We start from the raw sequence: 15,714 nt of genomic DNA on the forward strand, positions 1-15,714 counted from the left end.
GCCTAGAGGTTAGAGTGTTGGGCCAGTAACAGAAAAGTTGCTAGTTCGAATCCCCATGCCAACAAGGCCCTTGAGCAAAGCACTTAACCCTAATTGCTCCAGGGTCGCTGTTGATGATGGGGGAATTGTGATATGCAGAACATCTCATTTCTAATTCCCACATGTGTATAAGACAAACACGGCATAAGCACCCACCAAATGATTTATAATTAATATACCTATTTTCTATACCAGGTCTCTCACATGTACACTTCCCACCATCCCCCTTTTGACACAAAGGTAATAAATTCAGGGGGTAGACCCGACCAGGATTTGAACCTGGGTCCAGTGACTGTTAAGCCAGCACCACACCATCATGCCAAGAGGTCCATACCTCTTGACAAGGTGGCTCAATGTTGGGTTAATGTCGCTATAATATTATTTACAGCTCTTTATTGTCACATGCTCTTACATATGTATATACGTCTTGAAAAGATATCCAGCAGATATGCTCAAACTCAAATTAACATAACCATGGACCACTGGTACAACACTTCCACTCAAGGGTGGCCAAAAATAACTAATTGAAAGCCACTCCCCCAATAAGCTACACCTCCAATGATTGTACTTTTATATTCAAAATATTTGGTACAAAAATGTACCATTGTACTAGATTACTATGTGTACATAAGTACATAATGGTGTATGTTGATATTTGTACCACAGGGAACAATATCGTACCCTAACCATACCCTTTTTTTCTGAAAGTGTGTGTTCTGTCATGCTTACAGGTGTTTGAACTGGAGTGTGACTTCCCTGATGTTCCTCCAGGAAACAGGAGGCTATTCTACCTGACACAGGGTCACTGAGGAGCCAGTCGCCCAAATCCCAAATCCTGGGTAGAGAGGCTCAGTGAATGTGGAGTGGAATGTGTGCACGCGGATCAGTGCATCAGAGGAGACGCTGTAGAAGGACAGAGTGCCAGCGGGCCAGTCCAGATACACTCCTACTCTGTTTGAGTGGGAGGAGGAGGGGACAGGTATGGCAATACTCTCGTCATTGTGCCAGGCATTGTAACCATCATCAGAGCAGTGCACACTCCAGGACTTGATATTGAATCCAAGATCACAGTCATTACCATCACCTATCCTGTTGATTCCTTTATATGTCACTGCTATATCAGCCCCTTCCCCACTCCACTCTACCTCCCAGTAACAGCGCCCAGTCAGACCCTCTCTACAAAGCACCTGTCTGCAGAAGTCAAATCTCTCTGGGTGATCAGCATACGGCTGCTCGTCTCTCACCTTTGTCACCTTCCTGTTCTGCTCAGACAGAGTAAGCTCTCTGAATGCTGTGTTTGGGTCCAGTGTGAGATCAGAGGCATCTGATGGGGGAGACCAAGACAACATGACATCAGTAGAGCCAACCAACACTGTTTACTGTTCTCCAGCTACATATGATGTCGTCAGTGATTGTCAGGCTGGAGCCCAATTGTTGCTTTCAGAACACTTTTCTTTTATCACTTAAATCAACATTAGAGAATGTTTGTTCCCGTTCCTAATTCTACATCAGTCTACAGGAAGCAGTTCACCAACAGTGCCAGCTACAGAGTTGACGGCACCATTCTAGTTATACTTAGTGGGATGTTGGTGGTTTGGATCTATGGTTCCATAGAATGAGAGTTTCAATCTGACTGGACCAACTAGTTCAATCAGGTGTTCTGGAATTATCTCTGGCCCTCTGTGTGACTGTATCACATGTAAAAGATATAAATGAATCAAATAAGATGATAAAAAAAGAGAATGACATAGCTGTAAAACATTATCCTAAAAATAAACCATCAGGTTAGTGAATACCCTTGGTGTTAAATAGGAGAGTTTCAGCATGAGATATCCTTTATATGTTACATGTATTTTACTAGGTCAATATGGCGACAAACTGGTGGCAATTGGGAACAAAGTCAATAGTTGGAAGTTCATTGAAGATAATGCCAATGTTGATTAGATGCTTTTTTTCATTAAGTAGCCTATTTTCTCTTGAACCTGGTCTATCCACTAGAGAATCATGGATAATATTGACACAGATATAAACAATGAATTCTATATATGAAAAAACATTAGTGATTCAATTTTAAATGACCAAAGTTACTATAGATTTCAATAGATTTTCTGTTAATTACCAAAATTACTGAATAAATTATCGGTGGCTTTGTAACCCTAGTCAACACTCACATTTCTTAAGATCGGATTTCGAACAGCACTCTCCACCATGGTCCACACTGTAGGAATAAAACACCATGATTCCATATCACTTACTCACTCACTCACTCACTCACTCACTCACTCACTCACTCACTCACTCACTCACTCACTCACTCACTCACACATAAACACACTAATCATTTCTGTTGAGCAATGATGATGTCATGTCACTAATACAAGAACATACAATTCAAGTTATGGATACACTCACAAGCAAGCATAAATTAAGTCTCTCTCTCTCTCTCTCTCTCTCTCTCTCTCTCTCTCTCTCTCTCTCTCTCTCTCAACCGTTCCTCCCACCTGTCAGTGTCACGTTCCCCAGAGAGACTCATCTTAAAGTCCGTCGCCCCCTCCTCCTCCTCTCTTCCCCCAGAGAGACTCATTGTATCTAATCAAAGACATCCAGCATTTAGAAAAAAATATACAGACCAAAAATGATCATGCAATACAATAGTTGTAGTGCAAAGTGATTGTTTGAAAAACAATTAGAGAAAACCAACAATAAAAAGCCGGCCAATGCTTACATCATGATGGGGGGGGGTCACTCAAATGATACACAAACCTTTTTATTTATTTGGACAGTGAAGCTTTTATTTGAGTGCTTTTTCATACATATCTGTTTTACGATTTAGAAATTAAAGCACTTTGTGTGTCTAGTCCCTCCATTTGAAGGTGTTATAATTATTTGGACAAATTCCCTTATAGCGTATTAAGGTAGTCAAATGTTTGCAGTTTGTTTTTGTTGTATTTCAGATTATGATGTGCCTAATACAATACATCCATTACATTATTTACCATTCATTTCTATTGGACACACAAGAGACAAATTAAAACTTTTAGCTTCACTGTACAAATAGATAGGGTGGGGAGTGTATTTATATTTACAGAATATTGAGTATTTTCCACAGTATCGTTCTGTTGTTTTCTCCTATTCCAGTGTCTGTGGATTCTGTCTATCATTGATCCAAGGTCAATGAGTGTTGCAACCGCCGTCCGTTTCAATAAACCCAGGTCATATTGTAACGATCATGAATGACTGATTGATTGTAACTGTGGCAGCTCATTCCAGTACTTCTCCTTCACACAGTCTACTGAAACTCTTCTGTGTAACGTATATGCCGGGAGTCAGGAAACAGGTGTGGAAGGTGCTTTTAATAAAGAACCAATACAGTAGATCAAACACGAGCCAGGTAATGAACGTGAGAGAAAACAATAACACCTAATGACTGAAGACAACTGAGGGCTAAATAAAGGGGGAGTAATCAGGGAGGGAATGACGACCAGGTGTGCGTAATGATGGGGAACAGGTGTACATAATAATAAAGCCAAGATCGGTGGTTAGTAGACAGGCGACGTCGAGTGCCGGAGGGAGGGAGAAGGAGTAGACGTGACAATCTGCAATATTTACTGCTTTTAGTTGGTCATTTGAAATAAATATCTTGAAGAATATAATGTCTCATAAGCTTAGTACAGCTGTATAACCCATCATAGCCCAACATATAAGGTTATTCAACTCCATTGTTTGTATTAACCATTGCTAGAATCACATACATTTCATTGTTCATCCAGTGGTGGAAAAAGTACCAAATTTCATACTTGAGTAAAAGTAAAGACACCTTACAAGAAAATGACTCAAGTAAAATTAAAAGCCAGTAAAATACTACCTGAGTAAAAGTCTAAATGTATTTCAATGTACTTAAGTATAAAAGTAAAAGTATAAATATTTTAAAATGTCTTATGTTAAGCAAACCAGACAACACTATTTTCTTGTTTTTTTTTATTTACCGATAGCCAGGATCAACACTCAGACATAATTTACAAATGTGTTTAGTCAGTCTGCCAGATCAGAGGCAGTAGGGATGACCAGGGATGTTCTCTTGATAAGTGTGTGAACTAGACAATGTTCCTGTCCTGCTAAGCATTCAAAATGTAACGTGTACTTTTGGGTGTCAGGGAAAATGTAAGGAGTGAAAAGTACATTATTTTCTTTAGGAATGTAGTGGAGTAAAAGTAAAAGTTGTCAAAAATAGAAATAGTAAAGTACAGATACCACAAAAAATGAGTAGTACTTATTATTTTTACTTAAGAACTTTACACCACTGTATACATCATACATTTCACTATACTGTCATCATTAGTTTGGTTCTTACCTTGTAGCCTGAATATTACACCCAGAATGTCGCATTAGATTACTAAAATATCTTAGAGATGTTGTTAGGGAACCACCTCAATGACGTGACTCCTCCTCCTAGGTGCGGCCACCTACAGTTGACCTTTGGATACAGTAACTGGAGGTTCCCTCCCTCCTGTGTGCTCTGGGTATTATCTGTATGGGTGTGGCTGTGTGTATGTAGGTTGAAGTATGTACAGTGCCTTCAGAAAGTAGTCACACCCCTTGATTTTTTCCACATTTTGTAGTGTTACAGCCTGAATTTAAAATGGATTAAATGTAGTCATTTTGTCCCTGGCCTACACACAATACCCCATAACTTCAAAGTGGAATTATGTTTTTACAAATTAATAAAAAATGAAAAGCTGAAATGTCTTGAGTCTATGATAATTCAACCCCTTTGTTATGGCAAGCCTAAATAAGTTTGGGAGTAAGCATTTTCTTAAAAGTCACATGATAAGTTGCATGGACTCACTGTGTGCAATAATAGAGTTTAACATGATTTTTGAATGACTAACACATCTCTGTACCCCACACATACAATTATCTGTAAGGCCCCTCATTCGAGTAGTGAATTTCAAACACAGATTCAACCACAAAGGCTAGGGAGGTTTTCTAATGCCTCGCAAAGAAGGGCACCTATTGATAGATGGATAAAAAAGGAAGAAAGCAGACATTGAATATTGGGTCTCGCCCTGGACCATCACGCAGCTCCGGGTACCTAGCCAACCGTTTGATGAAATCTACACTTGGAGGTGTATCAATACACCCAGTCACTACAAACATACAGGCGTCCTTCCTAACTTAGTTGCCGGAGAGGAAGGAAACCACTCAGGGATTTCACCATAAGGCCAATGGTGACTTTAAAACAGTTACAGAGTTAAATCGCTGGGATAGGAGACAACTGAGGCTGGATCAACAACATTGTAGTTACTCCACAATACTAACCTAATTGACAGAGTGAAAAGAATGAATCTTGTACCGAAAAAATATATTCCAAAACATGCATCCTGTACTGCAAAGAATTTGTCGAAGCAATTTATTTTTGGTCCTGATTACAAAGTGTTATGTTTGGGGCAAATCCAATACAACACATTTCTGCGTATCACTCTCCATTTTTTCAACCATAGTGGTGGCTGTATCGTGTTATGAGTATGCTTGTCACCGTTAAGGACTGGGGAGTTTTTCCAGAATAAAAAATACATGTATTGGAGCTATGAATTCACCTTTTAGTAGGACAATAACCTAAAACACAAGGCCAAATCTTCACTGGAGTTGCTTACCAAGAAGAAAGTGTATGTTCCTGGGTGGCCGAGTTACAGTGTTGACTTAAATGTACATGAAAATCAATGGCTAGACCTAAACGTTGTTGTCAAGCAATGATCAACAACCAATTTGACAGAGTTTGAAGAATTTAGAAAATAATAAAATGAGCAAATGTTGTACAATCCAAGTGTGGAAAGCTCTGAGAGACTTACCCAGAAAGACTCACAGCTATAATCGCTGCCAGGTGCTTCTACAAAGTATTGACTCAGGGGTGTGAATACTTATGTAAATTAAGTATTTCTGCATTTCATTTTCAATAAATGAGCAAACATTTCTAAAAACATGTTTTCATTTAGTCATTATGGGGTATTGTGTGTTGATGGGCATGAAAACAAATCTACATACATATTCAAGTGCTTTCAATCAGTAACCTCATGCTGTTAATTGTTTGGTTAAGTGTCTAGTTACACTTGATTTGGATAGTCCGGATAGTCCCATGTAGATGCTGTAGATGGTCATACTATCAACAAACTATCTGTTGATAAGAAACTGCTTTCTGAGGTTATGGTTAGTTAGGCTTAGAATAAGGGTTAGGGTAAGGGTTAAGTTTAGGGTTAGGATAAGGGTTAATATTAGGGTTAGTAGATAGCTGGTTGAAATGTTACTGATAGTCTGTGGATAGTCTGTAGAGCAGATTATACACAAAAATGAAACACATTACAAAAGGTACATAATTACAAAGTATTGTGTTGTCTGGTGTTGAGAGCTGCCATGTTCCCACAGATGATTTGAGAACAGACAGAATATGCCAGCTACCGGAGATAAATACACCTGCTTTGGTTCCTTCTAATACAGTGCGTCCCATACGTTGACAATTATTTTAAAATAAGTCAGTTAATTCATAGTTATTTTGCAAATTGAGTCCCACCGGTCGCTTCATCGGTTTAGTGATATTACCTCATTGGCAACTGTGCTGCAGAGCCAAAGAGGGCCCAGGTTAACGAGGCTGTATGCGATAAGAGTGCAACAGAAACCTGTGCCCCTCGCTATGACTCCCTACTTAATAACCCCTTGAAATGAGGTGCCCTGCCACGGCATAGCTCGTCGACTGCTCAGGATTTCATTACCCAAAGACAAATGGATGAGTCGACGGCCTTGGCTGGATTTAGGCACACTGGGGGCAAGTGGGGAGCAGGCAATTACCTTAATCAGTGGGAGAATGTCCCGAGTGGCATGGAAGCATGTGATGCCAACGAAGCCAACGGAACATAATCCACAATACAACAAAGGAAGGACCTGGCTGAAGCCCTTCCTTCTCTCCTCCAATGAGCTCACACTATCTAGATGGGAGAACCCCAGAGGGCTGTACTAGGTCCATTAATATGGCCATAGTTTATCCCACTGTTGTGTGAATTGCAAGAAATGTGACATCTTCTATGGTAGCAACTTACATTACTGGACAGTTAAGTCAGGGGTACTAATGAAGAGTTGAGACTTGACAGATAAGGGTAAGGCATGAGCCGGAGGGGTGGTCCTTGACCTGTGTAGGGGTGAGGTGTGACTAGGCTGATGTGAGAAGGAGGGTGTCCTAAAATGGACACCGCATCATAAACCACACTATGGTACCCAGCACTGTCCTTGTACCAAGACCACAGTTTGAGTGGAAGCCAAGTGGATATATTCCTCTATGAACATTATAAACCCATCTGTGTTTGGAGCCTCAAACATGTCTGGAGCCAAAACATTTCTCATTTTACACTCGTTTTCTCCTCACAGGGTTAACTCTGTAAAGTCTGTTGTAAAGCCATGAACGTTTTACTCTCTTTAACGGCAGTGAAAGGAAACATTTAATACAACGGCAGACAGTCATGGTTGTGTTATTTTCAGTGTCCTTTGATAAGACGGAGGGTGTTTCCCTTCCTCTGTTTCATGCTGAAACAGAGGAGCGGAAGGTCTGGCGGTATTTGCAGAGGGCCTGGTGGTATTTGAGGCCCATCTCGCTGTAGGCTTTTAGGTCAGCCTTTGAAGTTGCCAATCCAGCAATGCCTCAAGTTGGATCAGGGCTTTGAGCACTTGTTTTAATTGCTCCCAGAGAAAGAGGTGAATGGGAACGGATCCAAGCTTTTTAGTACTATTGTACATTTGGGACCCCTCTGAGTCCTCAAATAGGAAGCTCCCTTTGGGAATTTAGCTCTGCATGTAACTTTTTATTTGTATTGTTACTTGTATTGTGTTGAGTAGTAGTAGTAAAATAATTAACAGTAGTAATAGTAGTAGTGGTGCTAGTAACACACTGGGCACAGATGTCAATTCAACGTCTATTCCACGTTGGTTCAATGTAATTTCATTGAAATGATGTGGAAACAACATTGATTCAACCAGTGTGTGCACATTGGAAATAGTAATAGTAGTTGTAGTAGTTGTAGTAGTAGTAATAGTAGTAGTAGTAGTAGTAGTAGTAGTGGTGGTCGTAGTAGTAGTGGTCGAATTAGTAGTAGTAGTAGTAGTAGTAGTAGTAGTAGTAGTAGTAGTAGTAGTGGTGGTGGTGGTGGTGGTGGTATAGTAGTAGAAGTAGTAGTAGTAGTGGTGGTAGTGGTGGTACTGTAGTAGTGGTACTGTAGTAGTTATAGTAGCCGTAGTAGTGGTGGTACTGTAGTAGTAGTAATGGTTGTAGTAGTAGTAGTAGTAGTAGTAATGGTCATAGTAGTAATACTAGTAGTAGTTGCAGTAGTGGTCATATTAGTAGGAGTAGCAGCAGCACTGAGGTAGTAGTAGTAGTAGTGGTCATATTAATAGTACAGTATTATTATGAGTAGTAGTATTAGTAGTAGTAGGCCTAGTAGTAGTAGTAGTAGTAGTAGTAGTAGTAGTAGTAGTAGTAGTAGTAGTAGTAGTAGTAGTAGTAGTGGTGGTCATATTAGTAGTACAGTATTATTATTATTATTAGTAGTAGTAGTAGTAGTAATAGTAGTAGGCCTAGTAGTAGCAGTAGTAATAGTAGTAGTAGTAGTAGTAGTAGTAGTGTAGTAGTAGTAGTAGTAGTAGTGGTAGTAGTAGTAGTAGTAGTAATAGTAGTGGTCATATTAGTAGTACAGTAGTATTATTATTATTAGTAGTAGTAGTAGGCCTAGTCGTAGCAGTAGTAGTAGTAGTAGTAGTAGTAGTAGTGGTCATATTAGTAGTACAGTATTATTATTATTAGTAGTAGTAGTAGTAGTAGGCCTAGTAGTAGCAGTAGTACTGTAGTAGTAGTAGTAGTAGTAGTAGTAGTAGTAGTGGTGGTCGTAGTATGCCTAGTAATAGTAGTATTAGTATTAGTAGTAGTAGTAGTATTAGTAGTAGTAGTAGTACTGTAGTAGTAGTAGTAGTAGTAGTAGTAGTAGTTGTAGTAGTATAGTAGTAGTAGTAGTAGTAGTAGTAGTAGTATAGTAGTAGGAGTAGTAGTAGTAGTAGTAGTAGTAGTAGTAGTAGTAGTAGTGGTAGTAGTGGTAGTAGTAGTAGTAGTAGTAATAGTAGTGGTCATTTTAGTAGTACAGTATTATTATTATTATTAGTAGTAGTAGTAGTAGTAGGCCTAGTCGTAGCAGTAGTAGTAGTAGTAGTAGTAGTAGTAGTAGTAGTAGTAGTGGTCATATTAGTAGTACAGTATTATTATTATCAGTAGTAGTAGTAGTAGGCCTAGTAGTAGTAGTAGTTGTAGTAGTAGTAGTAGTAGTAGTAGGCCTAGTAGTAGCAGTAGTACTGTAGTAGTAGTAGTAGTAGTAGTAGTAGTAGTAGTAGTAGTAGCAGTGGTAGTAGTAGTAGTAGTAGTGTAGCAGTAGTAGTAGTACTACTGTAGTAGTAGTAGGCCTAGTAGTAGTAGTAGTAGTAGTAGTAGTAGTAGTATTGTAGTAGTATTAGTATTATTAGTAGTAGTAGGCCTAGTAGTAGTAGTAGACCTAATAGTAGTAGTATACCTTGTAGTAGTAGTAGGCCTAGTAGTAGCAGTAGTAGTAGTAGCAGTAGTACTGTAGTAGTAGCAGTAGTAGTACTAGCAGACATTATTTCGTTACAGTAGTAGTAATCATAAGCATAAATCCACGTGTGTACAAATCTGCTCTTACAAATTCACTTTGCCATTGATTTAAACACCCTCCCATAGATCAACCAAGGAGAAACACAATGGGTTTTAAATCCTTTTTTCTAATGGCTGACTTGACATGTGGGTCCCACCGCTGTTGTGTTGACATGAATTTATTTCAACAACCAAGGCCCGAGAGGAGATCCCATCCAATCCTACGCTAATTAGGGGTCAGGTAGACCAGCGGTTAGAGCGTTGGGACAGTAACTGACTAGATATCCCTTTACTTTCCTCTTAATTATTAACTAGCATGCTGGGGTAATGGTCTGTGTAACTTCACATTACAACCATGAATATTAATGTCAGGGAATACATTTGATCTATTTTCCAATTGGTTGTGGCCATTTTAAGCCTATGCATAACATTTTACAGATCATTGAGGCTGACAATGTAAATCAGCTATTTTTAGTCATGGCTAGTACAAATGCATTGAGAGATGTGGTGAAGATGGCAATGAGTAACGCATCTGATATTGAATGGATAAATAGGATAAAAATACTTTAAACAAAGGGCTCCACAGGTCGCTTCTTGGTGGATGCAACATGGTTCCAAAATCTTGAGATGCTATTTACATATTTCCTAACAATAGGGAACACTTTATCTTGGCAAGACATCTACCTCACTTCCAGACACCTGTCAGTGATACTGTCATTCTACATGTCCATATGCATAGTCATGAGATCATATTTTTGACGACTGTTCAAATATTATAACTTTTCATTACCCCTCTCTCTGATTGAGGAATGTATAATCATGAGTTGAGAGAGATTGGGTGGTACACTAGCTAACATTTGCATCTAGATTGTAGAACATGAAAAACATGCAAGGCAATAACCCACTCACAAGCCAAATGCTAATTGGATAATAAATCAGTCCCAAATCACAGTGGCCCAAGGCTGGAGACGTGGGCGGGGTGTAAGGGGTGTTCTGTCAATGACAGAGTCTCCAGATTTCCCCCTGTCCACGATATACCCCCCCTCACCCCCTCCTCAATTAGAGAGACTTTGCCGTGAAGTTCAGGGGGTTACGGTGGGAAATTCTCTGCCGTATCTCTTGTGGTTAGGGAGGGGGCAAAAAACGTACTCTGGAGAAGACATATATAAATTGGAGATCACAGCCTTTCGCATGATTTATATCTTTACAGGAGGGGTTCCCTATGGGAATGGCACTGGCTCTGATTCTATGACCTCTGACCATTCAGCCTGAGTTTTTTTACAAGGTATCTTGTCAGGAGCCCGGGAGACTTTAATTCAGCCTGTTCCTGCCTTAACTGCCTGGGCAGATGTTACTGCCTGGGCAGAGTCCGGGTCCTCCACTTAGCACACTGATGGAATACATGTGGCAGGCATCTAACTGCTAATATACATAGTAACATGTGAAAAGCCCATCAGAGACTGCATGCATTAGCTCCCCCTTCTTAGCCAAGGCATGTTTACAGTATTTATTTTCAAACTTGTACGTGGTACCCATACTGTATACCATACTGTGTATCTTTACCCAATGGAATTACGAAGCATGTTGGACGTGTTTTCCGCTGTGTATGTGTGAAAAGCTAGGAGATGTAGCAACCTAACATCTTAATGTACACACATAATGCTATCCACTGTAGAAACAGCTAACTAGCTTGTTGACATTCCTAACAAATTCGGATTGTCTGCTTTCGGAGAGAGGCAGTGTACATTGGGACAAGCATGAATTTAACTGTGCACTCAGACTATACCTACAGTACTGTGCGGTTTGAAGGCTATTTGACATTTGGACTCTTCCTTTCCTTTCAGTCCCTTTCACTTTCTCTCTAAAAAGGGTTGGTGTCATTGGGAAGGTAGCACTAACAAAACCATGGAGGATAAACCAAGGGTAAAGTTGCGAAAACGGATTAAAGCCGAATCCTGATTGGCATAGAATCCTAACACACATCATCCATGCTTTTCTAACCCAGGCCGCTTTACCTCAAATCCAAAAGGATAACAATGGCTGTGCTACCATTTGAAAAATCGTATCCGAGACTCATTTACATCCAGGCACAATGTAAATGTCAAACTGCTATCTGCCTCATTAATTATAAAAGAGGAACATAATTTAGATCCCCCAGCTTGTGTGGCATTTTTCTGGCAATTAAAGGACGGGCAGTTATAATTTGAAATGGTGCTCTTCAGGGTGTAATATGCATATGATGAATATTTAAATGTGATGTGGTATGACTGCAGTTAACAATCAGAGACAAATTCCAATTGCGGCTCTGGCTATTTAACCAACGTCTTTCACAGTTAACGTTCAAGTCAGGACTTGCCTTCCCCTTGGCTAAACAAGATTCATCAACATAATTTTACCCAGATCACTGTCCTCACGTACAGTGGGTGATTGAGGGTAATAAGTTGTCAATTCATAAGGCCTCATTCATTAACCCTTCTGATGTGTTCCAGTCAAATTTGACCGATTTACAAATGTTCTACCCGGCACAGCCAGAAGAGGACTGGCCACCCCTCATAGCCTGGTTCCTCTCTAGGTTTCTTCCTAGGTTTTGGCCTTTCTATGGTGTTTTTCCTAGCCACTGTGCTTCTACACCTGCATTGCTTGCTGTTTTGGGTGTTAGGCTGGGTTTCTGTACAGCACTTTGATATATCAGCTGATGTAAGAAGGGCTATATAAATAATATATACAGTGGGGAGAACAAGTATTTGATACACTTACAAAGCATGTAGAGGTCTGTAATTTTTATTCTAGGTACACTTCAACTGTGGGAGACGGAATCTAAAACAAAAATCCACATCACATTGTATGATTTTAAAGTAGTTAATTTGCAGGTTATCAAATAATTGTTCTCCCCACTGTATATATATATATATATATATATATATATATATATATATATATATATATATATACACTGCTCAAAAAAAGTCAATCACACTTCTGTGAAATCAAACTGTCCACTTAGGAAGCAACACTGATTGACAATACATTTCACATGCTGTTCTGCAAATGGAATAGACAACAGGTGGAAATTATAGGCAATTAGCAAGACACCCCCAATATAGGAGTGGTTCTGCAGGTGGTGACCACAGACCACTTCTCAGTTCCTATGCTTCCTGGCTGATGTTTTGGTCACTTTTGAATGCTGGCGGTGCTTTCACTCTAGTGGTAGCATGAGACGGAGTCTACAACCCACACAAGTGGCTCAGGTAGTGCAGCTCATCCAGGATGGAACATCAATGCGAGCTGTGGCAAGAAAGTTTGCTGTGTCTGTCAGCATAGTGTCCAGAGCATGGAGGTGCTACCAGGAGACAGGCCAGTACATCAGGAGACGTGGAGGAGTCCATAGGAGGGCAACAACCCAGCAGCAGGACCGTTACCTCCGCCTTTGTGCAAGGAGGAGCAGGAGGAGCACTGCCAGAGCCCTGCAAAGTAACCTCCAGCAGGCCAGAAATGTGCATGTGTCTGCTCAAACGGTCAGAAACAGACTCCATGATGGTGGAATGAGGGCCCGACGTCCACAGGTGGGGGTTGTGCTTACAGCCCAACATCGTGCAGGACGTTTGGCATTTGCCAGAGAACACCAAGATTGGCAAATTCGCCACTGGCGCCCTGTGCTCTTCACAGATGAAAGCAGGTTCACACTGAGCACATGTGACAGACGTGACAGAGTCTGGAGACGCCATGGAGAACGTTCTGCTGCCTGCAACATCCTCCAGCATGACTGGTTTGGCGGTGGGTCAGTCATGGTGTGGGGTGGCATTTCTTTAGGGGACCGCACAGCCCTCCATGAGCTCGCCAGAGGTAGCCTGACTGCCATTAGGTACCGAGATGAGATCCTCAGACCCCTTGTGAGACCATATGCTGGTGCGGTTGGCCCTGGATTCCTCCTAATGCAAGACAATGTTAGACCTCATGTGGCTGTAGTGTGTCAGAAGTTCCTGCAAGAGGAAGACATTGATGCTATGCCCGCTATGCCCGTTCCCCAGACCTGAATCCAATTGAGCACATCTGGGACATCATGTTGCACCACAGACTGTCCAGGAGTTGGCGGATGCTTTAGTCCAGGTCTGGGAGGAGATCCCTCAGGAGACCATCCGCCACCTCATCAGGATTATGCCCAGGCATTAATTTTGAGTGTGACTCCAAATCCAGACCTCCATGGGTTGATAAATTTGATTTCCATTGATTATTTTTGTGTAATTTTGTTGTCAGCACATTCAACTATGTAAAGAAAAATGTATTTAATAAGAATATTTCATTCATTCAGATCTAGGATGTGTTATTTTGGTGTTCCCTTTATTTTTTTGAGCAGAAAATATATATACAGTGCCTTGCGAAAGTATTCGGCCCCCTTGAACTTTGCGACCTTTTGCCACATTTCAGGCTTCAAACATAAAGATATAAAACTGTATTTTTTGTGAAGAATCAACAACAAGTGGGACACAATCATGAAGTGGAACGACATTTATTGGATATTTCAAACTTTTTTAACAAATCAAAAACTGAAAAATTGGGCGTGCAAAATTATTCAGCCCCCTTAAGTTAATACTTTGTAGCGCCACCTTTTGCTGCGATTACAGCTGTAAGTCGCTTGGGGTATGTCTCTATCAGTGTTGCACATCGAGAGACTGAAATTTTTTCCCATTCCTCCTTGCAAAACAGCTCGAGCTCAGTGAGGTTGGATGGAGAGCATTTGTGAACAGCAGTTTTCAGTTCTTTCCACAGATTCTCGATTGGATTCAGGTCTGGACTTTGACTTGGCCATTCTAACACCTGGATATGTTTATTTTTGAACCATTCCATTGTAAATTTTGCTTTATGTTTTGGATCATTGTCTTGTTGGAAGACAAATCTCCATCCCAGTCTCAGGTCTTTTGCAGACTCCATCAGGTTTTCTTCCAGAATGGTCCTGTATTTGGCTCCATCCATCTTCCCATCAATTTTAACCATCTTCCCTGTCCCTGCTGAAGAAAAGCAGGCCCAAACCATGATGCTGCCACCACCATGTTTGACAGTGGGGATGGTGTGTTCAGGGTGATGAGCTGTGTTGCTTTTACGCCAAACATAACGTTTTTCATTGTTGCCAAAAAGTTCAATTTTGGTTTCATCTGACCAGAGCACCTTCTTCCACATGTTTGGTGTGTCTCCCAGGTGGCTTGTGGCAAACTTTATACGACACTTTTTATGGATATCTTTAAGAAATGGCTTTCTTCTTGCCACTCTTCCATAAAGGCCAGATTTGTGCAATATACGACTGATTGTTGTCCTATGGACAGAGTCTCCCACCTCAGCTGTAGATCTCTGCAGTTCATCCAGAGTGATCATGGGCGTCTTGGCTGCATCTCTGATCAGTCTTCTCCTTGTATGAGCTGAAAGTTTAGAGGGACGGCCAGGTCTTGGTAGATTTGCAATGGTCTGATACTCCTTCCATTTCAATATTATCGCTTGCACAGTGCTCCTTGGGATGTTTAAAGCTTGGGAAATCTTTTTGTATCCAAATCCGGCTTTAAACTTCTTCACAGAAGTTCACACTATCACAGTGCAGGTGCATTTATACGGAGACTTGATTACACACAGGTGGATTGTATTTATCATCATTGGTCATTTAGGTCAACATTGGATCATTCAGAGATCCTCACTGAACTTCTGGAGAGAGTTTGCTGCACTGAAAGTAAAGGGGCTGAATAATTTTGCACGCCCAATTTTTCAGTTTTTGATTTGTTAAAAAAGTTTTAAATATCCAATAAATGTCGTTCCACTTCATGATTGTGTCCCACTTGTTGTTGATTCTTCACAAAAAAATACAGTTTTATATCTTTATGTTTGAAGACTGAAATGTGGCAAAAGGTCGCAAAGTTCAAGGGGGCCGAATACTTTCGCAAGGCACTGTATATATATATATTTTTTTTTATTTTTTTCTCTCTCTGAAAAATGTAGTTAAT

General features: G+C 40.5%; 1 protein-coding gene across 2 annotated transcripts; it reads right to left on the reverse strand.

The window, feature by feature from the left end:
* Window positions 1–741: 741 nt before the first annotated feature.
* LOC110488901 (stonustoxin subunit beta) lies at window positions 742–4,523 on the reverse strand. Of its 2 annotated transcripts, XM_021561353.2 has the most exons (5): window positions 4,391–4,523; window positions 2,541–2,628; window positions 2,211–2,257; window positions 1,284–1,363; window positions 742–990 (listed from the first exon to the last, which is right to left on the reverse strand). In XM_021561353.2, exons 2-5 carry the CDS (start codon window positions 2,621–2,623, stop codon window positions 931–933), a joined length of 270 nt encoding a protein of 89 aa, XP_021417028.2. In that variant the 5' UTR covers window positions 2,624–2,628; window positions 4,391–4,523; the 3' UTR covers window positions 742–930. The 2 variants fall into 2 exon arrangements, with proteins under 2 accessions (XP_021417028.2, XP_021417027.2); XM_021561352.2 differs by having other exon boundaries at window positions 742–1,363; window positions 4,391–4,515.
* Window positions 4,524–15,714: the final 11,191 nt, after the last annotated feature.

Source organism: Oncorhynchus mykiss, chromosome 14 (assembly GCF_013265735.2).
Source record: "Oncorhynchus mykiss isolate Arlee chromosome 14, USDA_OmykA_1.1, whole genome shotgun sequence".
NCBI lineage: Eukaryota > Metazoa > Chordata > Actinopteri > Salmoniformes > Salmonidae > Oncorhynchus > Oncorhynchus mykiss.

What these genes read in the sequence shown, in the direction of transcription:
- LOC110488901 (XM_021561352.2), bottom strand. Translation starts at nt 2,623, where the DNA reads ATGAGTCTCTCTGGGGGAAGAGAGGAGGAGGAGGGGGCGACGGACTTT. An exon ending in GGGGAACGTGACACTGACAG is followed by an intron (nt 2,258 to 2,540) that starts GTGGGAGGAACG and finishes TTATTCCTACAG; the next exon opens with TGTGGACCATGGTGGAGAGT. An exon ending in GAAATCCGATCTTAAGAAAT is followed by an intron (nt 1,364 to 2,210) that starts GTGAGTGTTGAC and finishes CTCCCCCATCAG; the next exon opens with ATGCCTCTGATCTCACACTG.